The sequence below is a fragment of the Amblyomma mixtum genome, chromosome 6 (genome assembly GCF_055824585.1).
Source record: "Amblyomma mixtum isolate Tamu chromosome 6, ASM5582458v1, whole genome shotgun sequence".
Lineage (NCBI taxonomy): Eukaryota > Metazoa > Arthropoda > Arachnida > Ixodida > Ixodidae > Amblyomma > Amblyomma mixtum.
Genome location: NC_143017.1, coordinates 65,290,212 through 65,309,301, shown reverse-complemented (window position 1 = coordinate 65,309,301; position 19,090 = coordinate 65,290,212). Strand labels below are relative to the sequence as shown.

The following is a 19,090-nucleotide window of genomic DNA, read 5'->3' as shown; positions in this document are numbered from 1 at the left end:
GAAAGATTCAAAACTGTGCACAACTTTGCCCACGAACACGCTTCCAGAACAAACTGTGCAAGGAGCTCGACAAAAGGTTCATGCTCTGTTGGCCAGTGACGCAAGCAATTTTTTTTTGCCTATCAAAAGAATGGGTGATCGAGGCAACATCATTCATAAATTATATAATGCATTTCTAGCCTTTTTATACGTTTCTTTTCTTCTCCTACTGTAACCGCCACTGGCAGGCTCACATCTGTTCCTGATGTGCTTTCTCTCTTGTGGCACGTTTTGTTATTTCCACACTGCTCATTGGCAGCTTTCTTCTACAATCCCATCTATCTGTATTGTAAGATGGGAAATAAAGGAATTGATTGATTGAGCTGCACGCCAAGCACGACACTTTTACGAGCATCACGATTAGTTGAGTAAGCTCGTAAAAAAATTGAATTGCATAAATGTCGTTGAAGCAGAAAACTTGAGCTTACTCATAAAATGCGAGGTTTTACGTAAAAACCGACAGCTTTGCTTGAGTGATAACGTAAAACTAGCACAACTGCCACAGGTTACGTACCTACGTTTGAAGGGCATGCGAGTTTTCACTTTACGTGAACCCTCACCTGCAGATTTTTTATTTTTAGTTTGAGGATTGAGTGTTTTTATTTATTCTCAAATAAAAAAAAATGCTACGCATCGGATCTTCTGCCCAAAAGAACACTTCCAGCTTCTTACAACTGCGCTATGTGAGAGTGAACGTCAGTGGCTCGCCGCCAAAAAAACAATTTCACGCATGGAACTAGAGCTGAAAATCCGAGTCTGACGGGCGCAATGCCTCTTTTACTGCCATCCGAAGGACGGGAATAAAGTATTTTGTGACAGATAATGCCAGGTGTTCGCCGTTAAAATTACTTGAAGGGAGGCGTCTAACATGTCAGCTCGGTGTTCGCGAGTCTTATACGGTGCACGATCACTTCTGGTTGCTATTAGCGTACGTCGAGATGACACTCTTTTTGTGCGAAGTGACGTGTAAGAAGGTCGCGTGGGAGAGCGGCTTTCTTAGATGTGGTGTTCCGTACGTTAGACGCAAAAGAAACGAAAGAAGATAGGGGAGGGGAGGACGGCTAATGCATTTACTTTTTTAATCTCGGAAGTTCTACTTGGCATATCGTCTTTATTTATGAAAGAAGTCTTGCTTTCTAGCCTTCGCGTCATAACAACTAGATGCTGTCTTTCCCGTTGCTGTTCCAAAACAGGCAAAACTTTAATGTGGACAAAAGAAACGAATAAACAAGCCACGGACTGGAATGTAGTGGAGAGTAACAGCTATAAAAGTAAATAGAAATTAATCTACGACAAGTTTGATGCAGTTTTACCAAGGTCAGGTCAAAAAGTGTGACGAGGTAATAGCAATTTTTTGTAGCAACGTGATGGATTTGCGCTAGCGTCCACAATGTCCAGCCGCAAATTAATTTTTGTCCAAAAAGTGATCCATCGTTCATACCTCGCAGAAGACGTAGGGTAAATAAAAAGATCAACATAGCATGACGCTGATTGTCAGTTGAAGAATTTATTCAGGAAAGAAATATGTAATAATGCAAGAAGAAAACTACAACAACAAAAAAGGAACAACCCTGCAAAAAATGAAAGCCTGCGTGCGCAAGCAAGATAGAGCAACGAAAGTCTTTGTTGTTCGTACGGGCGAAGGTCTTTGCCCACACCCTACTGATCTATCAGTCAGGAGGTGCCAGCTCTGGCTGAAGAACTGTTTCCCTTTTCATCAGTTTGATCGATCGCTTCGCAACGTACGTGCTTTACGTGTTTTGAATGAAAAGTACCTTGGCCAGTTCGCGAGGAACCTGGTTTTTGCGCTTGAAAACAACCCGCGCTTGAAAACACTCGCTTTTTTAGGATGATCGAGTACCCAGATACTCGCAGTGCATGATCACAATTGTTGGGCAAAATTTTTAGTGGTAAAAACACCCACGCTTCTTCATAAAGGTTTAGTTTAGAGAAATAATTCCAAGGCACAGTTGAGATACAACGCATCTTTAAAGTATAGTTGGTTTATTGGTTTATTGGGGTTTGACGTCCCAAAGCAACTTAGGCTATGAGGGACGCCGTAGTGAAGGGCTCCGGAAATTTCGACCACCTGGGGTTCTTTAGCGTGCACTGACATCGCACAATACACGGGTCTCTAGAATTTCGCCTCCATCGAAGTTCGGCCGCAGCGGCCGGGATCGAACCCACGTCTTTCGGGCCAGTAGCCGAGGTTTTTAAAGTTTAGTGGACAGCGTTTTCCTACAGCGTCCGCATATATGGGGCAATTAACTTGGTTTGCCTGACAACAAGTCTTTGGAGATTAACGTGCCAAGCTAAAGGTCCCAGTCTTCGCAGACACATAAGATAACAAATTAATTGTAGAAGACACTTAAGCACCACCTTAATGATATGATGCGATAGCGCTAATGAGTTAATGCCCGTATGTCTGAAATTGGTCATTCGGAACTTTACATTCATATAGGTACCACTTCTTTCCAATGGTGCCGCGGTTATGGGATGCGCCACTTTTCCGTGATGGCAGGCACTGCCACCGGTATGGCTTGTGGGATCGAAGTTTCTCTTCCCGAGCAACCTCTCGCGATCAATCATTAATTTAACAGCCACTGCCACGGTGGTCAGTTTGCTAACAATCCAGTGGGCAGGTTGTGATGACGCCACAAGATCACGTGACACAGGTGGCACACCTACACTCTAAACATGAATAAGCCTATATTGGAGTTAAAAGGGAGTAAGGTGTTCTCTAGTGCACTCTCTTTTATAAAAGGGGGTGCACCAGGAGAGAGCTCACTCACTTTTTACTCCTTTCTCTTTGGAGTGTCGGATGCTGCTCTAGCAACCATATTTTTCGCCCATACGCCAACAACGCCGACAACACCAACGCCGGATTTTCTGGATAACCGGGCATATAACGCTATCGCGTTCAGATATCTTTGCTCAGCAATTAAATGCCACTGGGAGTCCGAATTGAAGAATGTACAAGTTTTAAGGTCATATTTTAAACATAACTGTGAATTCTTTGTGGGCAAAACTCAGCACCAGTTAAGTTTTTTTTCTTGAAGTATTTAGGTGCTTTCCTGACTGCTGGTGGTTCGTAACCATTAAATGACAATATGACATCTGCGCAGCATCGTAGGCGATTTTGGAGTAGCAAGACAGGCGTCATACACATTGTCTGTGTCCACTTTCACATTCCATATTATTGTCGGTTCCTTCAGAAGGGGTATTGCTGCTAATTTAAATCGCTACACTTAATTCATTTCTTTATTTGAGGTCAGTGTCTCCTAGACAAATGATAAATGACAATGCACTTTGACTGTGTTGCGCCGCAGCAGCTTTATTTATAGTATACACTCACATGCTTTTCCGCGATTTTTATCACATTACCCCTATACTCATCGAATTTTGTATGGTCGCTGAGAGTGCTCGAGTACTACTTTTAGTAGCACATCCCGAAAACGTGAAATCGACAAGACCTCTTCAGTTCAAAAACTCAGTGACTCCTTCTTTATCTTGAGTGTGTTTACAAAAGCACAGACATTGACAGCAAATATCTTTTCATGTCATTATTGCAGGCAGCCGGAAGTCACCACCGATGGGCCTTCGGTTAAAGGCAGGGATTCAGGTGAGACCTGTGAAGTTGGTAGAAATAAGAAATGATTACACTTCGCTCTGATCAAATGGCGTCAGTTGAAAGTATTAAGGCTGTCGCAGTGGCGCGGTGGTTATGGTGCTCAGCTGCTGACCTGAAAGGTGCGGGTGCGATCCTGGCAGCGGCGTTCGCATTTCGATGGATGCGAAATCCTAGAGGTCCGTGTACTGTGCGATGTCAGTGCACGTTAAAGAACCCCAGATGGCCGGCAGTTATCTGGAGCCCTCCACTACGGCGTCCATCATAGTCTGAGTCGCTTTGGGGCGCTAAGCCCCATAAACAAACCAAAGTATTAAGGTACAATAGTGTCAAGCAATTTTTAGACAGTACTGCAGAGTAAAATTTAGTTTCGGTGCATACGTCCACCGCCTAGCATTAGCATAGCAGTAGAACACAGGTTTTGACACTGCGTTGGAAATTTGAAATACAAGGGAGGAAAGGAGCAAGTACCTGTTTTTTCATTGCACGCATCTGCCTAAAACCGACGTTCGGTCTTATAAACGGGACTGAATATTTCATAGTGTAATACCATAATGTGACAGCCTAGTGTGATACCCTAGTGTGATAACCTTAGGTGTGGTAAAAGACGCCGTGACGCGGTTTGTTTCACCGAGGCCTAGAAAACTGCCCTGGCATGTTTTTAAACTGGAAAGTTGAGCTATCATGACTTTTTTACAACGGAGCCCATACCAGGCCCTGAGTACCTCGTAATTTCGAGTACAACAACCTGTAAAAGGTAACGTACTGTCCACAACTACTACACCTTTGTTTATAATAATCAGCCGTCTTGAGTATGTGCTGCTCACGTGGATTCACACTTGGAAGATAACTGTGGTAGGTGTTCTTCTTTTGACGTCCGTAGCCGTGCGCCGGCCAATTAGCCCGCTAACAGTGTTGCTGTAGCAGTGGGCTAAGTGACTGTAACTTACCTAATTACCGACCTAAGCAGACATGATTGCGAATGACAAATAACGGCGGTTATATTCTAGAAACAGCGCGGTGGTAGTCCTGCTCCCAGCGCTATGACCTCTGCCGGGATTCGACTCCCCGTCCACTAAAAGAGCGTCTTATAGATGATTTGCGTCTCAACTTACTCTCATCTCTCGCTGAGCATTCTATATTTCTTTCTTGCGGTACCCTATTATACGATGTGAAGTTAAGGGTGAAATTTAAATGAAAAGCGAACTAAATATCAAGCTAAATCCCTGTCTTGCTACGTAATGCTGCTCGCAGATAACTCGTTCACGAGTGCGACGGAAGCATAAACTGCGTCCACGCGCTTTGAAGACGCGGTCCTTTTTTATTAATGTATTTGTTACTCACAGCGCCTTTGTCAAGACATTAAAATGAGGAGGAAAGAATAATGCATTTATTTATTTATTTATTCGTGGCGCTGTGGCACAAAACGTGGTGTTAGTGGCGAACGGTATAATACGTTACAAAAACGCATGAAGCCCGGCTGCGTGCAAAAAGTATACATAAGCTTCGGACGTAAATGCTTTTCGTTAGCCACACGTGCAAACTAGAGTCATTGTTTGAACACAGGCCTCGTCTTGAAGAACTCGAGCGCGCACCAGCGAAGTTCCTGGGCATGTCCACAGTTGGTGGTGGGCATTGGTGTCGGAAGCGGGTGCTTCGCAGTGAGGGCATTTTTGCGGCGCAGGAATCTTGTCACTTTGCCACTGGTTGGATAATGCATTTAAGGGTGGTTTATGGTTGGTTTATGGGGTTTAACGTCCCAAAGCGACTAGGGCTATGAGAGACGCCGTAGTGGAGGGCTCCGGAAATTTCGACCACCTGGGGTTCTTTAACGTGCACTGACATCGCACAGTACACGGGCCTCGAATTTCTCCTCCAAAGAAATTCAGCCGCCGCGGCCGGGATCGAACCCGCGTCTTTCGGCCCAGCAGCCGAGCACCATAGCCACTGAGCCACCGCGGCGGCAATAATGCATTTAACCCTTCACAAATTTGCAGGTACTATCGCGCTCAATATGAGTTGCAACGCGCGGTCATCGACCGGGGATCGTTCTGTGCTGTGCCTCCTCCAAACAGTCGCTGGGAATTCTGGGAGAAACTGCTTTTCCAGGAAACAACAGCACCCCCGCTCTGGAAAAAGTTTCTCCCAGAATTCCGAGCAACCGTTTGGAGGAGGCACACCACAGAACGATCCCCGGTCGATGACCGCGCGTTGCAACTCATATTGAGCGCGATAGTACATTGCACACGAAGCTAACGCAAGCTCAAAAACAAAATGCCTTAAGCGATCTGTACAAGGCACATGGATTGAGTTCTTTTTTATGCGCTGCAGACATGAACAAAAGTGAAAACACCACGGGCACGGCCGCAGAACTACCTGTCAGCGCTATCTGATGGAGCGTGCCTGCTGTCAAGATATGTGCCGTGCGCCCTCTCTAATATGCTGGCCTGCCCGTCGGCCCATTTTCGTTGGACAGGGCGTTTTCGCAAGAAATACTGCCAAGAACCGCTCTTCACTTACGCGATTGTAGTCGCGCATGGACGAGCGAGTTTGCGAGTTTATAAGTTTGCGAGCGAGTTTATAAGTCAGTCTTTGTATTGCAAATCGCTATCGCGGCACAACTTTGTACGTAGGCTGCTGCGCGAATAATCCGGATCACCGCATTTCTTGAACTTATGGCGACAGATTTCGTGCTCAGTAGCAGCTTGAAATCTGAGCTCAAAGATCCACCGTCTCCCGTTGACACTTTCGCAGGGGACACAGCTTGGCACGAGGAATCGGCTACTGTAGCTCTCACCCGGCAGCACGGTCACGTGGGAATGACTGCCGTCGAGTGGAAGCTGCACGTTGCTGCACTTCTTAGCATGCAGAACCTGCGCGCTAAGTACTGCAGCAATAGCCACCTGCGATCGTGGGTGGCTGCAAAAACTGCTCTCGCGCGTTAACTCGCTCATTTAGGCATCCTGGCCCCGCAGAAGCGAAGAGTGGTCCCTTGCGGCTAAACTTGCGAAAAGGGCGTGTCCAACTAAAATGCTTTTGTGAATGGACCCGGTGCATGTTAGGGAGGGCCGACAGCGCATACCTCGCGTAATGTCGACAAAAGGCACACGCCGTCAGGTAGCGCTCACAAGCACTCCTGCTACCGTTCCCGTGGTCTGTCCACTTTTGCATACGCTCCTATGAATTCCTTCTGTATATCCAACGTTAGAATGGATTCCAAAGTTTTCTTTTCTTTGGGGTCTCGCCCTTGTTTTAAGTTGAAAGCGTTAAAGCTGCCGCTCTGCCAAAAAATCCAGCGTGGGCGTTGTGAGCGCAAAGTCCCCCAGAGAAGCAACCTAAGTGACTCAGTTAGGTCACGTGACCTTGCAGCGTCATCGCAACCAGCCCACCGCATTGTGAGCAAACTGATCACCATGTCAGGTGGCAGCTAAATTAATGATTGGTCGCGAGAGGTCGCTCGGGAAGAGCAACCTGGGTCGCACAATCAGCGTCGGTGGCAGCACCTGCCATCCCAGGGCAGCGGCGCATCGCTTAACCTCTGCACCACTGCGCCACAAGTGGTATGAGGACTCCCAGGGATCCATCCCGCATATATGGCCAGTAACCCACCAAATCTATCGTATCACACCCTTAAGGCGGAGATTAAGTTCCTTCCTTCCTTCCTTCCTTCCTTCCTTCCTTCCTTCCTTCCTTCCTTCCTTCCTTCCTTCCTTCCTTCCTTCCTTCCTTCCTTCCTTCCTTCCTTCCTTCCTTCCTTCCTTCCTTCCTTCCTTCCTTCCTTCCTTCCTTCCTTCCTTCCTTCCTTCCTTCCTTCCTTCCTTCCTTCCTTCCTTCCTTCCTTCCTTCCTTCCTTCCTTCCTTCCTTCCTTCCTTCCTTCCTTCCTTCCTTCCTTCCTTCCTTCCTTCCTTCCTTCCTTCCTTCCTTCCTTCCTTCCTTCCTTCCTTCCTTCCTTCCTTCCTTCCTTCCTTCCTTCCTTCCTTCCTTCCTTCCTTCCTTCCTTCCTTCCTTCCTTCCTTCCTTCCTTCCTTCCTTCCTTCCTTCCTTCCTTCCTTCCTTCCTTCCTTCCTTCCTTCCTTCCTTCCTTCCTTCCTTCCTTCCTTCCTTCCTTCCTTCCTTCCTTCCTTCCTTCCTTCCTTCCTTCCTTCCTTCCTTCCTTCCTTCCTTCCTCCCTTCCTCCCTTCCTTCCTTCCTTCCTTCCTTCCTTCCTTCCTTCCTTCCTTCCTTCCTTCCTTCCTTCCTTCCTTCCTTCCTTCCTTCCTTCTCTATTTCTGGGCCTTGTTTGTTCTACCTACTGACTTGTTACCATACATTTCTTTTTCCCGTGTAGCAGTGGTTTATACACAATGGTTATACATAGTTCCTTGATGTTCAGACTCGCGCAGATCAGGGCTATGTCACGATTTAGGTTGTTTTGTTTTGTTGTTGCACTGGGCATCGGGCACATTTAATTTTGAGCTGAAGTAGCTTTCAATCTCTTAGTCAACCGCGTTCAATACGAATAGGGGAAAGAGAAGTTGAACCTCAACGCGCTCGTGTTTTCAGTTGCGCCCACCACTAACGCTTGCTTTGCAAATCCTTCGTGCTCTGCAGAACCACTGTTTTTGACGCCACTCATCGCGGCAGGAAAACTGGACGAAGCCAAGTCCCGAAGTAAGGTCGGCCGAATCGGCGCCAACTTCGAAGTTCCCAGCTACGCTGGATACATAACTGTCAACCCGCAGTTTAACAGCAACCTATTCTTCTGGTTCGTTCCATCTCTGGTGAGTATACTCTGATGTTGCACCTGCGCGGAGCGGCTTTTTACAGCTCATTTTCTCTTTCCTCTTTTAAAAAGTGTCAAACCACTCCAAGGCCAGTGTCAGTCTGATACTCATGTGTTTCGCGAGACACGGCTAAAAAATTAACAAATGCGCGCAGGTCAAGCAGCTTTCTCGTGTAGCCGCAAAAGTTCGAAATGTTATTCAATTCTTCAAAACTTTATTTTAAACAACACTTGCTGCTGAGGAGGCGACAAAAAGGCAAACAAAGTTGCCTGACGAAGTGTCCTTGCTTTACCGGTTGTGCATGATCACACAGCTCTTCTACCATACACAGCTCTTCTACCATCACAGCTCTTCTACCAAAGTACCACTGAGCCACCGCGGCGGCCGCACAAGCCATTGCAAAGCGATGTCGAACCCCGTGCACGCATTCAGATGCAGATGCAGATGCAGATGCAGGCGCCGTCAGATGCAGGTACCGCTGTACAGACTACAGAGATTCAGAAGTTACTAGAGAGGTTTAGCGCAGCGGACACGTGGCCGTGTTTACGTACGCGGAACCAGCAGGGTGCAGAAGTTCGGCTGGTCCGGTGTTTGTCTATACTAGCCTATGCTAGAAATGTCTCTACTTAAGCCTTCATCCCTCATGGTATTTAAACACAACGCTTGCTCGTATTTTTTTCTTGCGCAGACTAATCTAAAGAATGATCCCGTAGTGTTGTGGCTGCAAGGGGGACCCGGCTCCAGTTCCCTGCTCGGCTTCTTCGTCGAGCATGGCCCGTACCGCGTGTCGGAAGACGGCAGCAAGATCTTGTTCCGCAACCTGACTTGGGCTCAGCGCTACTCGATGCTCTACGTGGACCAGCCAGTTGGATCTGGCTTCAGCTTTACAGAGAACGACTGCGGCTACGCTCGCAATATGTCCGACGTGGCTCGCGACATGGTCGAGTTTCTCCAGCAGTTCTTCACGCTCTACGGCGAGCTGTCCAAGAACGAGTTCTACATAACCGGAGAGTCATACGCTGGTAGGTGATCCTGCTGACAAGCATCTTCCAATGACGAGTTAGTGGTGCCGAATTGTTTCGGTGCCACCATTTCATTTTTTTCGACTGAAGAAAGTGCAGGCTGGTCAACAGTAATTAAGAGGTTAAGATTTAAGGCATATATCTATTTTTGCACTTGCTGACGTTGAAGGTTTCGTCATACTGATACTAGGTGCGCTTTTGTCGTTTTCTGAAGGCTTATTAAGAGAAATCGTCGGGTCTTGCTGTCAGATGATTATGCTACTCTAACCACTGACGTCCTCGAATTTGTTAGAAACTCATTTTCTCACTGCACTCTTTTGGTTTTGCTCCTCACTCGCAGGCAAGTACGTGCCGGCAATCGGCGCCGCGTTGCACGAGAACGCGAAATCTCTCCGAGTCAAGATAAACTTCCGAGGCATCGCCTACGGCAACGGCTTCACGGACCCGATCAACATGCTCGACTTTGGAGACATGCTGCACGGCTTCGGCCTGATCGACCGCGTCGCCGCCGACTACATGATGCGCGTCGCCGGCCAGGTGGCCGACCACATCCGCGCCGGTCACACCCGAGACGCCGCGTTGCTAGCCGACAGACTTTTCTTCGGCATCATGCACCGCGACACTTACTTCAAGAACCAGACGGGTTTTAACTACTATTACAACATGCTCTACGACAACGCGCCCGCGGACAACAATGTTTACAAGGCGCTAGTCCAGAGGGCGGACATTCGGCAAGCCCTGCACGTCGGTTCGCGGCAGTTCGACGTGTCTCGCACCGTCGTGCCCACCAAGTTCATAGACGACCTGTTACGCTCGGCTAGGCCCCAGTTCACCATGGTACTGGAGGGCGGCTACAGGGTGCTCGTTTACAGCGGCCACCTGGACTTTGCCATGTCCACGATAGCGACGGAGAAATTCCTCTCCCAGGTGGCCTGGTCGCACGCCGACCGCTGGGCACGCGAGCCCCGGAGCGTGTGGCGAAGCAAGGACGGGAAGAGCGTTTACGGCTACGTGAAGACTGTCAAGAATCTCAACTTCGTGGTGATCAGGAACGGCGGCCACATGCTGCCTTTCGATCAGCCGGAGGTCAGCATGGAGATGATCACATCATTCATCGACATCAAGCCGCCTTTCATCGACTAGGCCAACTTCTCCCGCGAGGGTTTCCTGTAGAAGGAGCGTGATACCGTCGTCGGTGATCGTGTTTGTCCTCTTCCTCGAAAGCCATTCACGCAGATGTTTTACTTTGGACTGTCCTTCGCCACGAGTTGGGCAGTGATGAGGACTGGTGTCGAGATGGTGTGGTGGCCATATTCTACGCATGCGTAGTGCTTTAAGTGTTCTCAGCAGCAACCAGCCCCTGCGAAACAAAAGTTCTTGTGCAGGAACAGCCTCAGTCAAGAGATGATGCGGCTGGCTGTAAGGGAACCTCATTCACACAAACTTCTTTAGATCTGGACGGATAATTAGAGATCGCCTTGAATACTTCACACTTCTAAGTAGCTTGTCTCAAGAGCATGTATGTACTCTTATCCACTTTATGGGATCTAGGACCCACCATCAGCAAATTAATCATTAAAATTTGCTCAGGTTGCTTAATTGCAGACTTGTTCAAGGTCTACTTAGCCTTTAAGATGCTACAGGTGCATCACTGAGATTTTACAAACGGAAGGCGTAAGAAGATTGAGATGCCAATAATACAGCTAAACTATGGAAAGAAATGACGCAATAATTATGTTATGCTCGTTACTAGGTGAAAAAGCGCGATATAACGCTAATAGGTTATTTACAGACTTGCCTAAGGTCTACATAGCCTGTAAGCTGCTGCAAGCACGTCGCTGCCGTTTTACGAACAAAATGCTGAAGGTTAAAAGTTTGCCGACTCAAGAGCTAAGGAGAACAGCTGCGCACTAATTTCGCTTGTGCTAATTATGCAGTGCACAATCAAATAAAATCTGTTCAAATTGCAGTGTTATTGCGGTGAATTCCTACATATATTTACTGTAATAGAAACCAATAACCCTTATTACACCAAGAAAGACTGTCCAACGTCATCTGCATCGAGAGAAGCATGCAGTGGCCGAAGTACGTCATTCTCCCTGTGAGTGGAACCACATGACATGGTACCTCCTTCAAAGTACGTAAACCCTCGTCTATTACAGCGTGGTGTGCGGACGTAGCGCAAAGGTTTTTAAGCAGGCAGCACGCAGTAGCACAATGAAAAAGTTGTGACACGTGTGCCGCGACGCACTTAAGTGAACGTTGGGCGTGCGCGGAATTTAAAATCTCAATTATGTACGCATGCTGCGAAATGTCTACCAAAGCGCTGGTTGCAAGTCTTAGGTGGCAACTTCAAGGACTGCGTTAAAGGGCATATTTAAAGGGCATATAAGGATTACAAAAAAATCGAAAAATCGCTTGTGGACCGCCATGGGCATTTTGTCCCTCTTTTTGTACGCGTTGACCTTACGAGGACGCAGATGTCTGCTACCAAAGGTGAGTACTAGAAACAATCACGTACGCACCCTTGACACAAGCTGTCAGGTCAACTGATTGTTTCGTGATGATGTCCTTGGCTTCGGGGACACCTGTGACAGCCGCCGTAGCTCGCAGTGTCAAAACGCATGAAAGTCTTTTATCTGTGTGGTATGATGAACCTGAATGTGATGACCTGCATTTTTTTTTTCGTTCGAGTTCATCTCTGATGCGGTGTAGAAGCATGTGAATAAAATTCCTTCTCGCCAGGCAGTATTCCCGCATTCCGGTTGCTGCATTCGCAACAAGTTGATCGTGGCTCTGCTGCACGCGAATATTCTTTAAGAATATGAGGGCATACCGGCAAAATAAAGGCCGTTAGAGCTGTGTCGTTCTGCTGGGATTTTCTTTATTTTAATGTATTTATACGTGTGTTTCAGCGAACACTTGCAAAATTTGCCGAAAATAGGCTTTTTGGAGTAAAAATACAGCTTTTGCGGCATAGTATTAACAGTACTGAAGAAGCGCAGCTTGTTGGGCCAGTTGGTTCATGGTAAGTGGAAAACCAGCGGAAAGGACGCGTTCACAAGGAGGAGAAGTACACAGGACAACGCTGGAAACACAACTGAAATATTACTATTCGTATTAGTAGTGTTGGCGGACACCAGAAAACCTCTGAATCGTCTTAATTAGTAAGATGGTTAAGCAATTTATAATATTTATTAAAGTTAATGCTTTTTATAGTATTTTTTTAATAATGATAATTTAATAATATTAAATGACGCGTTTTTCAATTGCGCCTTTTACCTCTAGCAACCAAGGATGCTATATATATATACATTTTAACAACTATGTGGTAGCAAGAGGGCAGGCAGATGATTTCTTGACACACAAAAAGTGAACAAGGGAAGGCAAAGCCCCAGGGTGCTTGCCAACGTTTCGGCGAGAGGAGAGGAGTCTGGGCAAAATGGTCATCGTTGGGAGTGTGAACTTGAAAATCTTGTTCAGGAAGGACGGCTACTAAAGAGGACCGACCGGTTGAGCTGCGAAACTGCGATAAAGAAAGATGCGAGCTCAGCAGAGAAGAATCCGGGGGTGTCGTGGAGAGGTAGCGAACGTGGACTTGAAATGCCGTTTGTCCAACTGCGGCAGGTGGCATGGTATGACTGGCTGCGTTGACCAGGAAAAACTACGTAAAAGAACTGAGCAGCATGGCAGAACGAAATACTGAAAAAAATTGGCAGAGGCTTAGCTTGGCGAAGCCCGGTAAGTCGCGAAAGCGATAACCCTGGTTGCGCCTGGTTTGGCTGGTGGTGTCTTGGTGGTGCTGTGACGAGCCGAGCTGGGGCCCCAGTTTTCTCTCCGTCTGGCGTGACGTCATCACAGCGAGCGCCTCCTCGCGGCAGCGGCGCGGCGTGGATCCGCTGGGACAGCAGCGACGAGCCGAGCTGGGGCCCCAGTTTTCTCTCCGTCTGGCGTGACGTCATCACAGAGGTCAAGCTAAAGGTCAAACGTAAATCCGCCGGGACGACGCTGAAAGCTCGAAACCTAGCGCAGTATTACTTTCGCAATAAAAGAAAACAGCAATTAAACGAATAAGAGAAAAGGTTGGGCGGGTGCGGAAAAGCGCAAAGAAAGAGGGAGTGGCAAGGAGTCCGGAAGTTAAGGGCACCTGAGAAATGAATGCATGAGGTTCACGGCATGAAGTAAAAGTAGAACGATAAGTTTAAAAAGAAAAATATCTAGGGTAAGAAAGCCGACAGGAGTTCATGTTTAAAGCAGTGGAGAGTAGAAAAGATGGTTAAAAGCCTATGCACGAGATTTCTTTTCTTTTTTTTTTCCTGAATGGTCGCAGAAGTTCATTCCGGAACCAATGGTGTAATGACTGTCCTTAAGGTAAATGTTTTCTACAGGTTATGCAGTCGGAACAAGACCGTCTCACCTCTATGCGGCTTGACCTGTTCTACTGAGGGTTAGCCCTCGAACCGAGATATAGCTACGGCACCCTCTGAGGTACTAATCAGAAAATGTACAGGGTCAAGTAATCATTGCCTAGATAATGTTTTCTTTACTACCCAATAAAATAAAAGGCTCCGTGAAAAGATGCTGTAGAAGGTGTCCCGACAACAACAAAAAAAGAAGGTGTATTTTTTAAACCGTATTGAATATGAATCAAACTGCGAAGACACCGAGTTAAATGCTGTTGGAACTGAATACTTCTTGCGTAGTTTTCACACAACCAGTACGATTTGGCTGCTGTTAAAGGCTTCTGCTCCTAGGCTACGTATTACAGCGTTTCTAAGGAGCTGCCGCGGTGGCTCACGGGTTGCGGTACTCGGTTGCTGATCTGAAATGCATGGGTTCGATCCCGGCCGAAGTGGTAGCATTTAGTTGGAGGCGAAATGCTGGAGGCCGGTGCACAGTGTGATGTCAGCGCATATTGAAGAACTCCAGGTGGTCAAAATTATCCCGAGCCCTCCACTAGGGCCTCCATCATAGTCCAAGCCGCTTTGGGACGTTAAAATCTACAAAACCAAACTAAAACGAAAATTTTTTGATGCGTAAGTAAGAATATTTTTTATATTTCAGGTTTCAAGCTGGAAAATGCCATTACTGAAGCATTTATGCAGCAACCATTTAAAAGTAGCTGAAGCACGTATTGTAGATCTTTTCAATATTCCGAATTTGAAACTTTGTGACACACACGCCGGGACAATAAAAAAAGAGAATTACAGTGGTGGACTAAATAATAGCAATCATGCTTCCGAGTTCAACCTCTTCCGTCACGTTGCGCAGCGGAAGCAGAAATGTTTGGTGCGTTCGCGTGCAAGATTAAAAGGAATAAAAATCTGCAGATGCATAGAGCACCAGTTACTTTTTGCTAGGTAATGCGTCAGAACACTTTCACCGATGTGGCGTGGTCCAATCAAATCAAATTTCAAATCAAATCATTATTTACATCATCCAGATGTTAGGGACGCAGGCAAAAAGCTCTCACTTGAGCTTGTTTGAGCGCCTGCACCTCCGTATAAGGTTTCAAGCATTGTTTAATTTCACATATTGGCAGCAACTAACAAAACATTTGCGTTTGAGGAAAAAATATAAGCGAGACGCAACTGATAGAAAAAAAAACGAATAAAAACATAAAAAACGGCAATAGCAATAAGATGCCAAATAAAGGTATAAAAGACTAACATAAGGCATTTAGCATTGATGGTAAGTGATAGATGGGCATTTGATGTCCATAATTAGTTCGCGTTTGGGGAATGAACCATTCATCGCGGTTTCTTATGGCATGAGTGTGTTCTCTGGGTGTTAGACGAGACAAAGTTCCAAGAAAATTACGGTAGGTATTACTTCTCTTATATCGTTTTATTAAATTGACATTATATAGCTCGTGTATTGGAGTTATGTGGAGAGCATTAAAAAGAGGTTTAGTCGTAACTTCTAGGGGGATGCCTGCAATGCTTCTTATTGCTCGTTTTTGAATGACATGTAAGCTATTTAAATTTGAGAGCGTTGTAGTTCCTCATACTGTGAAACAGTAGTTTACAATGGAAGCGACCATGGAATTATAGAGAATTAGTTTCACGTTTTGTGGCAGAAAATTGCGCAGTTTACTTAAGACCACAGTTATGTTTGATAATTAGTCAGCTATTTTACCAACATGTGTTGACCACGAGAAATGCTTGTCGAAGTATACTCCAAGGCTTTTTACGACGGGGACAACTTCTAAAGGAACAGTCCCATTCTGAAGTGAAACGTCGCTATCGCACACTGTTATATTTCTTGACCTATAAAGCACAGCTTTTGTTTTAGTTATGTTTATAGATGGTGAGTTTATGATAGACCAATGATTTAAAAGATGTAAACATGTGTTTGCTTGTTCAGTCAGATTATGTGTACTGCTAGAGGTGAAAAATAGGCTCGTATCATTAGCATATATTATAAATGTTGGGTGTGGGTTAATGAGAACAGTGTCGTTTATGTAGATAATAAAAAGTAGAGGCCCCAGAATGCTTCCCTATCGGATTCCTGCTGAAACTGATTTTAGGTCGGATAATTTATTGTTAATTACAACTTGTTGTACTTGCGCTGATAGGTAAGAGGTTAATATATCAAGAAAAACGCCACGGAAGCCATAGAACTCGAGTTTAGCAAGCATTGTCAGATAATTAATGGAATCAAATGCCTTTGAAATCTACAAATATACCTAGAGTTAACTGATGGTGTTCAAAAGATTTTAGGATTAGTTCTTTTTGAGTTAAAGGCGCTGTGTCTGTGGAATTTCCTGATATAAACTCATGTTGATGAGGGGTCAATAAGTTATGTTTGATACAAAAGCTAATGATCCTTTTTTACAGCAGTTTCTCGAGGCATTTTGAAAAAAATGGATAGGATTGAGATGGGACGATAGTTAGACAAGTTATTTTTGTCGCCACTTTTAAAAATTACTGACACCCTAGCAACTTGAATGGCTTGCGGGAAAACTCCCTGCTGAAAACAAAGATTAAATATATGCATTAAAATAGGGCTAATTAGATCCATGGTATGTTTAATAGGTTGAATTTTCCGATCATTTACGTCTCGTGTGCTGCTCGTTCGGAGAGCATGAAAACAGATTTCAATTTCACTACGATCCGTTGGAGACAAGAATGCACCACTATGCAGTACTAAATTCAAACGTTTCTGGTTCGTAAGTAAGCAGCTTTTTTATGTTTCAGGTTTCAAGCTAGACACTGCTATTACTGAAGCATTTATACAGCAACCATTTAAAATTAGCTGAAACACGTATTGTCGATCTTTTCAATATTCAATATTCGAAACTTTGCAACCCTCATGCCGGGGAAATAAAAAAGAGATTTGCAGTCGTGGACTAAACAATAGCAATTATTCTTCCGCGTTCAACCTGTTCACTCGCGTTGCGTAGCGGAAACAAATGTTTGCTGAGTTTGTGTGCAAGATAAAGGTAAACAAATTTTGCAGATGCATAGAACATCCATTACTTTTTGCTAGGTAACACGTCAGAATACAAAGAGAAATTTATTGTGTACAAACCAAACAAATAATTCAGTACACACATATATACACTGGGAGCCTGCTCCGAACAAAAGATCATACAGTGAGACAAATTACCCTTTTGGGGTTGTACATAGTCCGAACACTTTCACCGATGAGGCGCGGTCCACGTTCTTCTGTCTATGACTGTACATTAAAGAAATGAAAACAAAAATGACAGCCTCAAAAGTACTAAAGAGGAAAAACAAAACCCGCAAGTAATATACGGATAAGAGGAGCAGTACAAAATTGGATACCAAATGAAATCGCGCAGAAGCAGTCTCCCCGAAATTCTTTATCAAGCTTGTCACTGCTTAAAACAGCCGCTGCTTCATTAGACATGTGGAAAAAGAAATTGTCTATTAGGCTTCACTTGAAAGAGGCAGAGCGAGATAGAGGAAAAATTTTATTAAAATAATTTTCTCCGTCTAGGCTGTGCCTCTCAGCAGAAAAATTCAGGGGGCTTTTGGCTCTCTAAAGCGCTGCAAGGCGAAAGCGTTTCCTGGCCACTGTTTGTTTTTGTTTACTTTTTATTTTTCATATTTTGTTTTTTATTTATTTTTTGCTCCTTTTCTTAATTTTATTGTTGTTTATTTTCATTTTCACATCTCTTTTATTTTGTTTTTATTTTTGTTTATTTTCTTTTTTCTTTTTTATTTTTCTTTTCTTGACTTTACTCCTTTTATTTTACTTATGAAGACCATGCATTCACTAGATGCGCCTTTATTCATGCTGGAACCTTGAGCCTTTTAAGCAGTGACGCCGAAAGGCGGACGAATCTGCCGACGCATCTGTTGACACGGCTGCCGACTTGTCTGTCGACACTCCTGCCGACGCTTCTGCTAACGACAGTATGAGGCATTAAAGGCCTTCGCCTTAAAAGCCGAGCGCTTGCTGCAGTCTGCCGCGCACTGCGGACCAGCAGAAGCTGGCGGCCGGGCAATGGAACAGACAGCCAGTGGTCATACAAGGCCCTTGAGGGGTGGCGGATGGGCGGTTGAGGGCACATTTCCCAGACATGTGGTAGAATGACGGTGGGCATTTGCAGAGGTTGAGCGCTTACCTAGATCCACGCCCACTGACGGAAATGAAGATTCTCGGCCACGGGCCGAGGTGATCGTCGGCGGTGGAGGCCTCCAAGGCACTGCTCCGCTTCTTGCGAACTTCCGGCCTGCATGATAGGCTGTGGCTTTAACGAACGCTGGCTTTTCATAGTGACTTAAATTTTATGCTACTCTCCTTCCTCTTTCATTTTTTATCCCCTCACCCCTTTCGTCCCCAGTAGGGTAGCAAAACGATTATTCTTCATGGCCTCGGGCACAGCACCTCGTATGTGGAAACGAATTTATTGCTACTTTTTAGTCTCATGGACATAATAATGTTCTCATTAATTTTATCAAAATGAGACATAATTCACTGATATTACATAATCGAGGTGGATTTTTTGACCGCAAAAAGAGTGCAGTGTAGTACATTTCCAGAATTTGTGTGGACGCGCAACCTAGAAGCGAACGCTGTGTTTCTAGCACAACGTTAGTTCCACATTATCAGCATGCTTTTGCGTTTGAAAACAGCAAATTAAGGATTTTTCTTCAGCTTTCCTTCTGAAGTTTTCACAGCTGGCAGATGAAATATTCAGAATGTTCGAGAATGTCCGTGATTTCAAATGGCGGATACTTGATTCGTTACTAGAAATTCTCATTTCCTGGCACATACCTGAAAGTAATACGTCATGTTTCCTAGATGCAGCTGACATGTTCTCATGACCGTAAACGCTACACAGCGGACAGGCGGATCTGCACCGATCGATCATCGGCCAGCGTTATGCTCATACAGGCTGTCGCAGAGCCTTTAGCTTGAGTGGAAAGCTCAGAATCCTCGTCTTTTACATCTGCAGGGCCTTTACTCGAGCCATTATAGTACTACATACAGTTACCGAAGATAATTGATGGGACATACAAATAGATCTGAGCCACTGTGGCAAATTCTAAATCCGTCACACGTCGGTGCAGGAGGTAGACTCCTGGCACGACGCACTTGAGAAAGAGAGAAAGAAAAAAGAAAAAGAGAACAAAAGACAGAGATAAAGACGTAAAAGGTAAAT

The 19,090-nt window shown here is 45.4% G+C and overlaps 1 protein-coding gene and 1 long non-coding RNA gene across 6 annotated transcripts in view; one reads left to right on the top strand and one right to left on the bottom strand.

The window, feature by feature from the left end:
- LOC149339253 (venom serine carboxypeptidase-like) overlaps window positions 1-11,422 on the top strand; it is a 32,839-nt gene extending 21,417 nt beyond the window's left edge. For all 4 annotated transcript variants that reach the window (XM_089548005.1, XM_089548007.1, XM_089548003.1 and 1 more), the window contains 4 exons: window positions 3,612-3,661; window positions 8,259-8,428; window positions 9,120-9,453; window positions 9,794-11,422. In XM_089548005.1, the coding sequence (XP_089404131.1) occupies window positions 3,612-3,661; window positions 8,259-8,428; window positions 9,120-9,453; window positions 9,794-10,596 (1,357 nt within the window). In that variant the 3' untranslated portion in view covers window positions 10,597-11,422. The remainder of the gene's footprint in view (window positions 1-3,611; window positions 3,662-8,258; window positions 8,429-9,119; window positions 9,454-9,793) is intronic.
- The window catches only part of LOC149339251 (uncharacterized), a 65,496-nt gene that overhangs the window by 2,040 nt on the left and 44,366 nt on the right, over window positions 1-19,090 (bottom strand). Inside the window, exons 2-3 of one of the 2 annotated variants that reach the window (XR_016283497.1) lie at window positions 18,050-18,157; window positions 17,065-17,133 (exon numbers count right to left, since the gene is read on the bottom strand). This is a non-coding gene — a long non-coding RNA (uncharacterized LOC149339251). The remainder of the gene's footprint in view (window positions 1-17,064; window positions 17,134-18,049; window positions 18,158-19,090) is intronic. The other variant, XR_016283498.1, reaches the window with a different exon arrangement.